This window comes from Pipistrellus kuhlii, unplaced genomic scaffold (genome assembly GCF_014108245.1).
Source record: "Pipistrellus kuhlii isolate mPipKuh1 unplaced genomic scaffold, mPipKuh1.p scaffold_m20_p_20, whole genome shotgun sequence".
NCBI lineage: Eukaryota > Metazoa > Chordata > Mammalia > Chiroptera > Vespertilionidae > Pipistrellus > Pipistrellus kuhlii.
The window spans coordinates 13,005,559-13,018,214 of NW_023425516.1; the positions used below are offsets into that span (position 1 = coordinate 13,005,559).

The 12,656-nt window shown below is 49.8% G+C and overlaps 1 protein-coding gene across 7 annotated transcripts in view; it reads left to right on the forward strand.

The window, feature by feature from the left end:
* Positions 1–12,656, forward strand: part of MED15 (mediator complex subunit 15) — a 74,882-nt gene that overhangs the window by 18,714 nt on the left and 43,512 nt on the right. For 5 of the 7 annotated variants that reach the window (XM_036449530.2, XM_036449528.2, XM_036449532.2 and 2 more), the window contains exons 3-5: positions 5,329–5,380; positions 7,387–7,416; positions 9,306–9,518. In XM_036449530.2, the coding sequence (XP_036305423.1) occupies positions 5,329–5,380; positions 7,387–7,416; positions 9,306–9,518 (295 nt within the window). Of the gene's footprint in view, positions 1–4,970; positions 5,093–5,328; positions 5,381–7,386; positions 7,417–9,305; positions 9,519–12,656 lie in introns of those variants that run through there. The other 2 variants (XM_045585516.1, XM_036449534.2) reach the window with 2 other exon arrangements.

Sequence of the window (12,656 nt, forward strand, 5' to 3'; positions counted from 1 at the left end):
TATAGAGATGCCACATTTTATGTACTCATCAGTTGATAGACATTGTTTTCACCTTTTGGCTATTATGAATAATTCTGCTATGAACATTTGTGTACAAATTTTTATTTATTTCTTTTGGACATATACCTAGGAGTGGAATTGCTGGATCATGTGATAATGATGTTTAACCTTTTGAGAAATTGTCAGATTGTTTTCCAAAGCAGCGGTATCATTTTTCATTTACATTAGCAGTGTATTTGTTCTGATTTCTTCACTCCTCACCAATACTTGTTACTGGTTTTGATTTGCATTTCTCTGGTGACTAATGATTTGAGGCATCTATTCATGTGGTATTGGCCATTTGTGTATTTTCTTTGGAGAAATGTTTATTCCAATCCGTTGCCTATTTTTAAAATATATATATTTGTATTGATTTTGAGAGAAAGGGAGAGACAGAGACAGAGACAGATATATCAATGATGAGAGAGAGTCATTGATATCATTGATTGGCTCCTGCATGCGCCACACTACGAATCAAGCCCACAACCCTGGCATGTGCCTTGACTGGGAATTGAACCATGAGTTCCTGGTTCATAGATGGACACTCATCCATCGAGCCACACAGGCCAGTTCCTTTGCCCATTTTAAATTGGGTTCATGGTCTTTTTATTGTTAGACTGTTAGAGTTCTTTATTTATTTTGGATACAGTCTCTTATTATATAATTTGCAAATATATGGGGGATGGGATGTTTTAATTGTTTTTAATTTGTATTATAATTGAAAGAGCTTTGTTGAGGGCTTATTGAACTATTTCAGCTTTTGAAATGCAGAAGTTGTTGGTTCAGTATTTTTATCTATCGTTTCATACTGAACTACCCCCAAATTGGTGGCCTTCTAAACAGTGAGTTCCTTCTGATTCTGTGGGTCGGGAATTGGGGCAGTTGGAATTGCCTGTCTGGAATTCCAGTGCTCTCACGCGTGACCTGTCATGTAGCTGCATCTAGCTGGCAGCTTTGCTGGGCCAGATGGGCCATGAGGGTTCACTCCCACGTCTGCACGTTGGTTTTCCCTCCAGGTAGTGTCTCTGGCAGCATAGCCTGGGCTTCTTACTGCATGGCAGCTGGCCTCCAAGAAGTAGGAAGTGGAAGCTTCTGTTCTTGGAAGTCCTAGGACGTTGCATAGATCGAGACTGGCTAGCCTGGGACTGTGCAGGTTCAGGGGAGTTGGAATTGCCTCCACCATTTGATGCGAGCAGCAGGGTGTGTGTGTGTGTGTGTGTGTGTGTGTGTGTGTGTGTGTACAGGGAGGATAGTGATTGTCGGCAGCTTTCTTGGAGACTACACAGAGACTCACAGCAGCTGGGGAATAAGCTTCTGTCCCCCGTGGGCATCTGGCAGGCAGCAGCCCCTCACCGTCTTAGCTTTGCTTTTCTGTAGCCCACATACCAGACCTTAACGGTTTGAGTCCCACATCTCCTTGGTTTGAGCGGGTTCTACATCCCTCACTCTAAGATGAAGCTCTGCTTGGAAGAGAGACGTTTATTAGGAGTGTTGGAAATTTCCTGTCTTTTTACAAAGTCAGACAGATTGCTGTCTGGTTCCCAGCTTTGTACCACAGCTCAGGTTCCTCCTGGACCACATTCTGCCAGTGTGGCCCTTCCTCACGAGTGGGAGTTGGGGCTGGGGTGGGAGGGAGACTGTCTAGGTCAGATGGCACCCAGCATGTTTGCTACCTGTCTCTCCCTCCTAGAGCCCCATTAGAATGACTGTGAAAGAATTTAAAAGGTGGGAGGGACCGCAGAGGAGGGAAAAGGATGGGGAAGAGTGATTTCTCTGTTTTTCTAAAGTGGAGGGTGGAAGGGGACAGAGAGAAGGGGTGACCTAACCTTGGAACCTGGGGCAGTCCTGGAGCGGTTGGTGCCTTGTAGTAGAAGGTGTGCCGTGTCCTGTCCTGGATGGGGGCTGGGAATTCTCACACCTGGGGAGGTCGGACAGGACCTCAGTGCCCTGCAGATAGAGATTTAGGGATTGGAGATAGGACAGCCCCAGCCTGGGAGAGATCGGAGGTGGAGCTTCAGATCCGGGGTCTCCTGTGGAAAAGAATGTTTGCAGCCGACCTGCAGCAAACCCCAGTGGGACCTGAGTAACCTGGCCTTTGCAAGAATTTGGAGATGTGTTTAACCCATACGAAAGCAAAGCCCCGTGGTAGCAGTGTGACTTAACTATGTCCTGTGCCCGTTTCTCCTGGCAAGTGGTCACATCCCTTCCTCTCCCCCTCTCAGGCCCCCTCACACTGTCTAGTCCCGAGAGTCTCCACTCCACCAGGGAGCAGCTCAGCCAGGAGCAGACCACGCCGGTGTGTCTGCCCTGGGCCGGGGGTGTGCTGGGAATGTGTGCCGTGGGACCTGCCCGCCTGGGTCTGAGCCCTCGGTCCTGGTTCTGGGTGAAGGGCTTGGGGACATGCTCCTGAGCCCCACTCACTGTATCTTATGTCTTTAGTGAAAGACTCCGGTTGCTTTTTTTTTTTTTTTAATTCTTACCCAAGGATATGTTTATTGATCTTAGGGGAAGTGGGGAGGAGAAAGAGAAACATTGATGTGAGAGAGAAACATCAATGTACCTCAGCTGGGCATCGAACCCGCAACTTAGGTATGTGCCCTGATCAGAATGGAGACCGCAACCTTTTTTAAGATACTGCTCACCTTGCCTGGCCAATGTGACTCAGTGGTGAGGATTGACCTATGAGCCAGGAGGTCAAGGTTCCATTCCCCGTCAAGGCACATGACTGGGTTGCAGGCTTGGTCCCAGTAGGGAGCTGCAGGAAGCAGCCGATCAATGATTCTCTCTCATCATTGATGTTTCTCTCTCCCTCTCCCTTCTTCTCTAAAATCAATAAAAATATTTTTTAAAACTTAAAAAAAAAAAAAGAGAGATATCTCCCGCTTTGCCCCGGCTGGTTTTTCTCAGTGGTTAGAGCATTGGCCTGTGGACGGAGGGGTCTCAGGTTCAATCCCCAGGCCCAGTTGGGGCATGTGTGGAGGCAACCAATCGAGATGTGTTTCTCTCGCATCAATGTTTTTCTCTCTCTCTCTCTCTCTCTCTCTCCCTCCCTTCTCCTTTCCTTCCATTCTCTCTAAAAATCAATGGACAAAATATCCTCCGGTGAGGATTAAAAAACAAACAAACCACAGATATTGCTCACCTAAAAGATGGTCCAAGGTCCGAACGAGTCATCAGATATTGACCTGGCAAGCTCCCAGTCCTAGTCCTTCATACTGGGCCACTTGTTTCCTGAGCTCCTTTAGCCTCTTCCACACACACATCGTGGCTATCCACGCCCCACACTGCCCCCTTCAAGGCGCAGCCTCAGCAGGTGGGCCCTGCAGGAGCCCTGACACCAGTGACCCCTTCGCTCCCAGCACAGTCTCTCCCACCGGAAATGGGTGGGGCAGTGGGACATTAGTGGTGTGACAACCTCCTAAGTGCCCATTGCTCCAATAGGGACTCACTCTCTCAGTGCCTGCCTCCGTAGGTGTGCTTATGTATGACCACACCCCCCCTCCCCGGCCTTTCCCCCCTCGTAGTTTCCTCTGTTGATTTCCCCTGGCTGAAAAAAGTGGTGGGGTGAAGTCTGGAGACAGATGAAGGATAATAAAGATTTACAAAGTGAGCTTACAGTTTTACATTCATCTTGAGACCACTTTCATTTTATTTTATTATTATTTTTTAAATTCTTTGATTGATTTATTGATTATGGTATCACATAATTGTTCTCATCCCCCCAAACCCTTCCCCACGAATACCCCCACCCCCCTGTTGTCCATGGCCACTGGTTAGGCTCATATGCATGCACACAAGTCCTTTGGTTGATTTCCCCCCCTTACCCCACCCTTCCCTACCTTCCCTCTGAGGTTTGACAGTCTGATCCCTGCTTCTCTGACTCTAGGTCTGTTTTTATTCATCAGTTTTTGTTGTTCATTATTTCCTCTAGATGCGTGAGATCATGTGATCCAAGAAATACCCTTATAAGAACCGAAACTGAGACAAGCCATAATGGTTATGCTGAGAGTCTATATATATATATATATATGTGTGTGTGTATGTGTGTGTGTATGTGTATTATATATATATATATAAAGTTGATTTTTTTACAGAGAGGAAGGGAGTGGGATAGAGAGTTAGAAACATCCATGAGAGAGAAACATCGATCAGTTGCTTCCTGCACACCTCCTATTGGGGATATGCCCGCAATCAAGGTACATGCTCTTGACCGGAATCGAACCTGGCACCCTTCAGTCTGCAGGCTGAGGCTCTATCCACTGAGCCAAACTGGTTACGGCAAGACCGTTTTCATTTTCTTTTCCCTGGAAGTAGTCTTAGGACAGGCCCACTGTCTGTCCCTGGGCTCACAGGTGTGTGTCCTGGGGCAGTGCCACCACAGGAGCTGTGTCTGGTCCCAATTATCACCTTGCCAGTCTGCTGCCAAGTGCCATTCTCTGGTGACTTAGGAGAGGAGGTCACGTGAGCACCACAGGGCGTGGTGCAGGCTTTGCCCTTTTGGGGCCGCCTCGATGGAGGATGGGCGTTTTGAGAAGGGAAGGATGCACAGCTTGTGGGAAATAAGAGTCTAACTCAGGCATCCCCTTGTTCACTTCAGGACAAGCTCACATTAGCGATTTCCGAGGAACACCCGGTAGTCAGTGTCCTTGGTTGCACAGAGTACAATTGGTGGAAGGCAGCCCTGCCGAGCAGTTCCAGAAGCACGGCAGCTGGGACAAAGGGCCCTCGGCTGCGGCCTCCGCCTGCCGCCCCGAGTGCCCTGTGCCCTCTCCCCTGCCTGTGCAGCAAATCAGATTAACAGGGATCTCCGCAGGCACAGCTGGGGCAAACATCCAGATTTGCATGTCAGTGTGACGTCAGCAGTGAAAAAGCAACAGGCTGGGTATTAAAAGCGAAAGTACTTGGATACAAACAGTGCAGACAAAGGCGGCGGCCCGCCCATGGCTGCTTCTGATGAGCCGTGTGACCTCAGCACAGCCCCTCGCCCGCCCCGGCCCGCTCTCCCCGCCGCCTGAGCTGGCGCTGGGCCCCCTCGGGGGAGTGTTTACCGCAGGTGGAGGGAGCTTGTTTTTCTGTGTCGCGGTGCCTGCGTGGGCCTCCGGGCTGAGACTGACAGCCTCTGAGCCGGGTTCCAGGGGAGGCCCAGCTGGGCAGAGCTGGGTGGGCCTCAGCCACAGCCTTCCAGGAAGAGCCTCTGCTTGGTGGCACAGGAATGCCAGGGGGAGGGGGGGGAGCACACGGCTTCACTGCTTCATCTGGGATTAAGCTGCTTCCTGTTTTTACTTTTAGGACGAATACCTTTCTCTTGTGGCCAGACTCATTATCCACTTCCGAGACATTCGTAAGTAAAATTCTACATTTCCGGGCGTGATCGCTGGGAGAGGCTGACCGTCACTTGACCACAGGGCCTGAGTCAGAGTGTCTGTGTAACAGTGCCTGCTTTCTGGAAAGTTCTTCATTGCTTTGCATTGGATTCCATGTTTCTCATCTCCCCAGAGCCTCAGCCTCAAAAATGCTGATTTGGGCATAATGAAGATGTTGGCCTCTAAGTGTTTTAAACTGGACTGCTGTTTTTGCTTGTCCATTTAATCTTTTTTAAAAGGACTGTTGGCCCTGGTCGGGGCTCAGTCTGTTGGAATGTTGTCCAGACACTAAAAGGTCGCGGGTTTAATTTTTGCTCAGGGCACATACCTAGGTTCCGGGTTCAATCCCAAGTCTGGGTGTGTATGGGGAGCAGCCAATCTCTTTCTCTCTCTCTCTCTCTCTCTCTCTCTCTCTCTCTCTCTCTCTCTCTCTCCCTCTCTCCCTCTCTCCCTCTCTCCCTCTCTCCCTCTCTCCCTCCCTCCCTTTTCCTTTCTCCCCCTCTCCTTCTCTCCCTTCCTCTCCCTCTCTCCCTCTCTCCCTTCCTCTCTCTCCCTCTCTCTCTCTAATCAATAAACATATCCTCGGGTGAGGTTTAAAAAAAGAAACGATTCTTTAAAAAAAAGAAAAGGACTGTTGCTTTTATCTCCAGGCAGCTCTTCTTAAATAAGCAGTTTACTCTGGAACAGAAACTTCTTTCCCAAATAGTGGTTTTATCGACCCATGGAGGCCTGACCTAAATGTGTGTGTTCCTATTGGGCGGGAAGCTTCTGAGCCCGACTTCCTGCCTCCAGCTCCCTGCGTAGTGAGGGACACCCAGGTCCCGCCACATCCCCCCTCCCCTGGTTCCCAGGGTCCTCTGTGGTCCCTCAGCCAGGCCTAGCAGCAGCAGTGGCACTTCAGCAATGAAGGTCATTGCATCCCAGGGTCGGGGTTTTCTGTGTAGACACTGAGTGTTCCTGGATGGCTGGTGGGGGGTGGGGGCACCCTGTGGTTTTAGCCAACAGCACCTCTTGCCTGCCTGCAGTTGTGTTTCCACGGGAGAGGGGCTGCTGACATGGCCTGTCCTTGGGGTGTGCGCTTGGCAAGTTCAGTCGCTGTTCCCCGTGGTGGTAGAGGCAGCTCCAGATTCAGTCTCAGTAATCCTGGGCTAAGGAAGAACCCCAGAGGTTTTGCTTCTTTCCACACTAACTAGCTTTTTACCGGGACAGCCAACAAGGTGAACTTCACTTGATTTCATTTTCTTGCTCAGTTAGGGAAGTTTCTATGGAGCTAGAATAAGAGGAGGTGGAAGTAGGAGCCTGGAGAACGAGCAGCCTGGATGAACCGTCCTGGTTTGTCCTGGCAAGAGACTCTGCTTGTCGGGGCTGGGCTGGGCTGGTCAGGAGGTGGCCTGGCACGGTGGCACACCCAGGCCTGTGGGCGAGGGTGCCCACAGCTGTCTCACTGGCGCCTCAGGAGAGGGGAGAACTGGTGCAGCAGTTCCCCACCTGATTCTAGGGCAGTTAGGTCTGCCTTCCAGCCAGGTTTGGCCAGCCTGTTTCTTCAGAAAATGGAGATGCTGCCTGACAGGCATAGGTTGGACGTGGAGGTGTCATGGGCTTCTCAGCGGCATTCTGGACCCATCGTGGACCCTATAGCTTTCTTGTTTGTCGCTCAGGGCAGGAGCTGAGACTATGGACTAGAAAGGAAGGAGAGCTGGAGTAGGCCCACTGAGCCAATGCCCGGGCAGTTCCTTAAGGCCCAGGTTGACCCTGGGCGGCTCTGCACCCTCTTCTCCCAGACCCCCTTGTGCATCGGTGCTGCCCGGAATGGGGCACATACACACAAACACACACTGAAGCTCTGAGGTATGTTTTATCTAGTTTCTAGGTAGGTGAGCTCAGTTTTAGCAAATGACTTCTAGACAAATGCATATAAACTGACTTAACTGTGAAAATATGTGGTTATATAAAACTTTATTTTGTTTTTGTTTTTTAAATATAGATAACAAGAAATCTCAAGCTTCTGTCAGTGGTAAGAATTTTTTTTTTTTTTTGAATTCAAATTCTTCCCACCCTTGGATATGGAACAGCAGGAAATATATTGTGGGTGCCCCGTTTGCCTGGCGCTAAGCTGTTACTAGAGGAGAAAGTTCAGAGAGACCTCTGGCTGTTCCTGAGAATTGTGGAGCAGTGCCCCATACTCCCCATCCTTCCTTTTCCTGTGCGTAAGCTGCTGCCCCACTGCATTTCACTTGGATACAGTTTTGCCCAGCAAAAAGATTATAAAAACTCACATAGTTATTGAGACATTATCTAAAATTTTGCTCTGGGAGAGAACTATCTCTATATATAAAAGCCGAAGTGACTGTCCGACAGTTAACTATGATGTGCACTGACCCCCAGGCAGTCCATGCAGGAGCGGAAACCACAGGATTGGAAACACGGAATAGACTGATAAATCTCAGAGGCAAGGGGGGAAGGTGGGAAGACATTAACCAAAGATCTTATATGCATCCTAGAGGCTTGGTGCATGGATTTATGCACCAGTGAGGTCCCTCAGCCTGGCCTGCACCCTCTCACAATCCAGGACCCCCTTGGGGGATGTCAGAGAGGCGGTTTCAGCCCCATCCCTGCAGGCCAGGCCAAGGGACCCCAACAGTGCATAAATCTGTGCACCGGGCCTCTAGTTATTATATATTTAGTATAACAGCATGTAGTAGTTCTTAGAGAGTAGCTGTGAATTATCTTTAAGTTACAAAGTTTCTTTGTAAGTTAAAAAATATCATTTTTTTTTTTTAATTTCAAGGCTTTATCACATAAGGGAGACCCTGTCTGACAATTCAGCCTTGATTTTACTGACCGAGCTGAGCTGCCAGTGAAGGAGTTGAGATCCAACATGGCCGACTAGACTCCCACCTGTCAGGAAGGGAGCTAGTCTCCCATGCTGCTTGTCTTACCACAGGCAGCAGAGCTATAAATGCCAGATGCCCACGCCTCACGAGCCAGCGGCACCGGTCCCTGTAGGCCCTAGCTCCCCTCGGGGTGTCTGCATGTAGCTTGATCCTCAGCTTGCGGGGCGGTGGGACCAGAGTCCATGGCCAGGAGAACCTCTGGGCTCTGGGCACTGACGCATAGGGTCTGTGCACCCAGGTGTGTGGCAGGGTGCCCAGGCCAGGCCACACCTGTATTCAGCTAGGCACTTGCCATAGCCTACACTCATAACTGTGTGTGACGAGAGCATCCGGCTCCTTGTCTTGCTTCAGCATTGCTCACTGAGCTGAGTCTGGAGACCTGGTGGGCTTAGTGAGTGTCACAGTGCTCCTTTGCGCTTTGTGGACCTGTCCCTCACTTAGCTTGTTCTGGTGTGATGGCCCGGGTACAGGAGGAGTGTCCTGAGAATTCCTCTGTGGGGGCTCTGGTGGACCAGGAGACTTTTAATCTCCCTGGAGAGCATCGTCTTCACCTCCCCTCCCCTCCGCCTGAGGCTTTCTGTGCGCCCCACCCCCACCCTTGTGCCCTTGTTTCCTTGAAGAAGGGCCTTGTGCACTCACCAATCAGGAAAGGATCGCACAGCCGGGGGGGGGGGGGGGGGGGGGGCTGCTACCTTCCCTGAGGGCAGATTTGGCCTTCAATCTTAGGACCCCAGTACTGGCCGACTAGGAGGGTGGGACATGCTCCCTGCCCAGGAGGGCGCATGGTCCAGAAGCAATAATAAACACACAAGGCGCCCTGCCCTGGGGTTGTGACAGGCAGTTAGGGCAGCCTGTGGGAGGCGTCCAGGACTCTGACCAGCTGGGGCTTTGAGGCAGTAGAGCCTGGAGGTAGCAAGAAGGGGGCACTCCATGCCGCCTCACAGCCTTCAGAGCCTCAGCTGGCTCCTGCGGCACCACCCTGAGACGCTGTGCCTTTGTGTTCCCACAGACCCTATGAATGCACTGCAGAGCCTGACGGGTGGACCCGCCGCCGGAGCAGCCGGAATTGGCATGCCTTCCCGGGGCCCAGGACAGTCCCTAGGTGGGATGGGAGGCCTTGGTGCCATGGGGCAGCCAATGCCTCTCTCTGGACAGCCGCCCCCCGGCACCTCAGGGATGGCCCCCCATGGCATGGCTGTTGTGTCCACGGCGACCCCACAGAGTGAGTACCACCATTTTCAGAGAACCTGCTGTTGTCTTTGGAAGCGGCAAGCATTTTATTCCTTTGCTTAAGATGGTTGGAGAAGCTCCAAGGAGCTGTCTCTCTATGTTGTGGTGTGGGGAGAAAAGGTCCATGCCTCTGTGGGCTCCCAGAAGAGCTAGTGACACTGAGGCCCGCCTCTTACCCGGGGGAGACTGGAGGACTTGGAGGAGGCTGCAGTGCTCTGGGGCTCCTCCATCCAAGGGCTTGTATTTTGTAGCTGTGAGAGAAGTAGTTATGTCCCAGAGAGTTCTTGGTCAGGAAGGAGTGCTCTTAGCATCTCACAACCACTAGGCTGCCCGCTCTCAGGAGCTGCCTCTTCCAGCGCTGCCCTCGCCCTCTCTGTACTTCCCGCAACTCCCGCCCCTGACTGCGGTTCTCAGCTGCCCTTCAGGAGCCGGACTGTAGGGCAGGTCTTCCTCTTTTTTCCAGGACCCCTCTTGGTGGACCTTAGATAAACATTTACTTAGTCCCTGGAATGTACTTCAGGACTTCAAAGTGCTTCAATGCTTTTTTTCTTTAATAGAACATTTTATTTTTTAAATACTCTGAGTCACAGGAAGTTGCAGAGTAGTGCAGAGTTCCCATGTACCCTTCACCCAGCTTCCCCAGTGATAATATCTTGGTACATCATCAAAACAGAAATGAGCATGGGGACAGTGCTCAACTCAGGGAGACCATTCAGACACCAACAGTTCTTATATGCATTCTTGTGCATGCACTTACATGTGTGTAGTTCTATGATATTTTATCACATGTGGAATTGAGTAACCATCACCATGTCAGCATGCAGAACTCTTCCATTACCACCAACAAGCTGTTGTACATCTCTTTTTTATTTTATTTTATATTTTATTGATTTTCCACAGAGAGAAAGGGAGAGGAATAGAGAGCTAGAAACGTCGATGAGAGAGAAACATCGACCAGCTGCCTCCTGCACACCCCCTACAATGCCCTTGACCAGAATCGAACCTGGGACCCTTCAGTCCACAGACCGACGCTCTATCCACTGAGCCAAACCGGTTCTGCTGTACATCTCTTTTTTAAAAATTATTTTTTATTGATTTTTAGGGTGAGAGGAAGTGAGAGGGATAGAGCGATAGAAACTTCCATGAGAGAGACATCAATCAGCTGCATCTTGCACACCCCCTACTGCGGATCAAGCACACACCCTGTCATGTGTCCTGACTGGGAATCAAACCGCGACTCCCTGCTTCATAGGTTGTGGTTTAACCTATGTCTCTCAGTTGGGCTATCACATACCTTTATATATATAATTGATTTCAGAGAGGAAGGGAGAGGAGTAGAGAGGTAGAAACATCAATAATGGGAGAAAATCATTGATGGGCTGCCTCCTGTATGCCCCCTATTGGGTATCAAGCATATGCCCTTGACTAGAATTGAAACCAGTACCCTTCAGTCTGCAGTCTGATGCTCTTTTCTGCTGGGCCAACCTGGCTAGGGCTGTTGTATACCTTTTAATAATCACACAGGCCCTCCAACCCTAAGCTCTGGCAGTCATTGATCTGTTCTCTGTCTATAATTGTGTCACCTCACCAATGTTTTTTCAGTGGCATCATATAATGTCTGATTTTTTGAGATTGGCTCTTTTTACTCAACATAATGCCGTAGAGATCCTTCAAGTTGTATTAATCATTCACTCCTCTTCATTGCTGAGTAGTATTCCATGAGTGTACCAAGGACTGAGTGTACTAAGTTGACTGATGCATTCACCCTAGCATGACATTTGGGTTGTTTCCGGTTTGGGGCTGTTATATATAAAGCTGCTGTGAACACTTGTGTATGGGTTGTGGTGTTTCAATGTATTTTTCTCATGTATCCCTCATAGTAACCTACGAAGAGGGCAGTGTCATTGCCTCTGCTTTGCCCAGAAGGTAGCGTGACCTACAGCTGGGGTCAAACCCAGGCTGCCTGACCTGAGCCCCCTGTTCTTTGCTGGGTTTACTGTATTAATATTGCCTTGCTCTTCTCAGTTGGCACATGTGTCCTCATTCTCACCACTCCTGCACTGGAATCTTCCATCCCCGGCCATCCTCTTCCTCCTCAGGTCTTCTGATACCTTGCCATCAGACTCTTAGCTCTTCACTTGGTTCTTCATCTTGAGCTCCTTTGTCCCCCTCTGTTATATCAGCACACCTGATACACTCGCGGGATAGCTATGAAGGAATGTCTAAGAGAGGTACCGGCCCTGGCTCCTTTTTACATTATACTCTGGTGTACTGGTTGAGTTTCTTTTATCACAAGCTTGTATTTTATAGTAAAAAATAGTTATTATTTTGAGCCCAGCCGGGTGTAGCTCAGCAGTTGAGTGTCGACCCAGGAACCAAGAGGTCACCAATTCGATTCCCGGTCAGGGCATATGCCCAGGTTGCTGGCTCTACGCCCAGTGGGGGGCATGCAGGAGGCAGCCAATCAATGGTTCACTTTCATCATTGATGTTTTTCTCTCTCTCTCCCTCGCCCTTCCTCTCTGAAATCAATAAAAAATAATATATATATATTTTAAAAATTATGAGTTGAGCCCTGGCTGGTTTGGCTCAGTGGATGGAGCGTCAGCCTGCGGACTGAGGGGTCCCAGGTTCGGTTCAGGTCAAGGGCATATATGTTGGTTGCGGGCACATCCCCAGTGGCATGCATGCGGGAGGCAGCTGATTGATGTTTCTCTCTCATCGATGTTTCTAGCTCTTTCTCCCTCTCCCTTCCTCTCTGTGAAAAATCAATAAAATATATTTTTAAAAAATTTATGAGTTGAGAATGCTCCTATCTATGATTTGTCTTACAGTTTCACACCTAAGAATTTGTCAGAAGTTCAGTGGTAAAAGCTTTCATATCTTCCCCAATCTGACCTTGACCCACATCCTGTTTTCAGTTTCAGAGGGACCTGGTCTCCTGCGTGGCACTAGAGGAAGTTTGAAGTGGGCTCTCTCCTTTCATGTCCTGCTGCTGCCTCCGCCAGAGACCTTCCCTCCCTGCCTTTGACCTCTTGCCTGTCTGGTCTACCCAAAAGACGTGTCATGGCCCAATGGGCATTTGCTCTCTCTAACATTTTTTCCAAATGCCACTGTGTGATTAAGGCTAC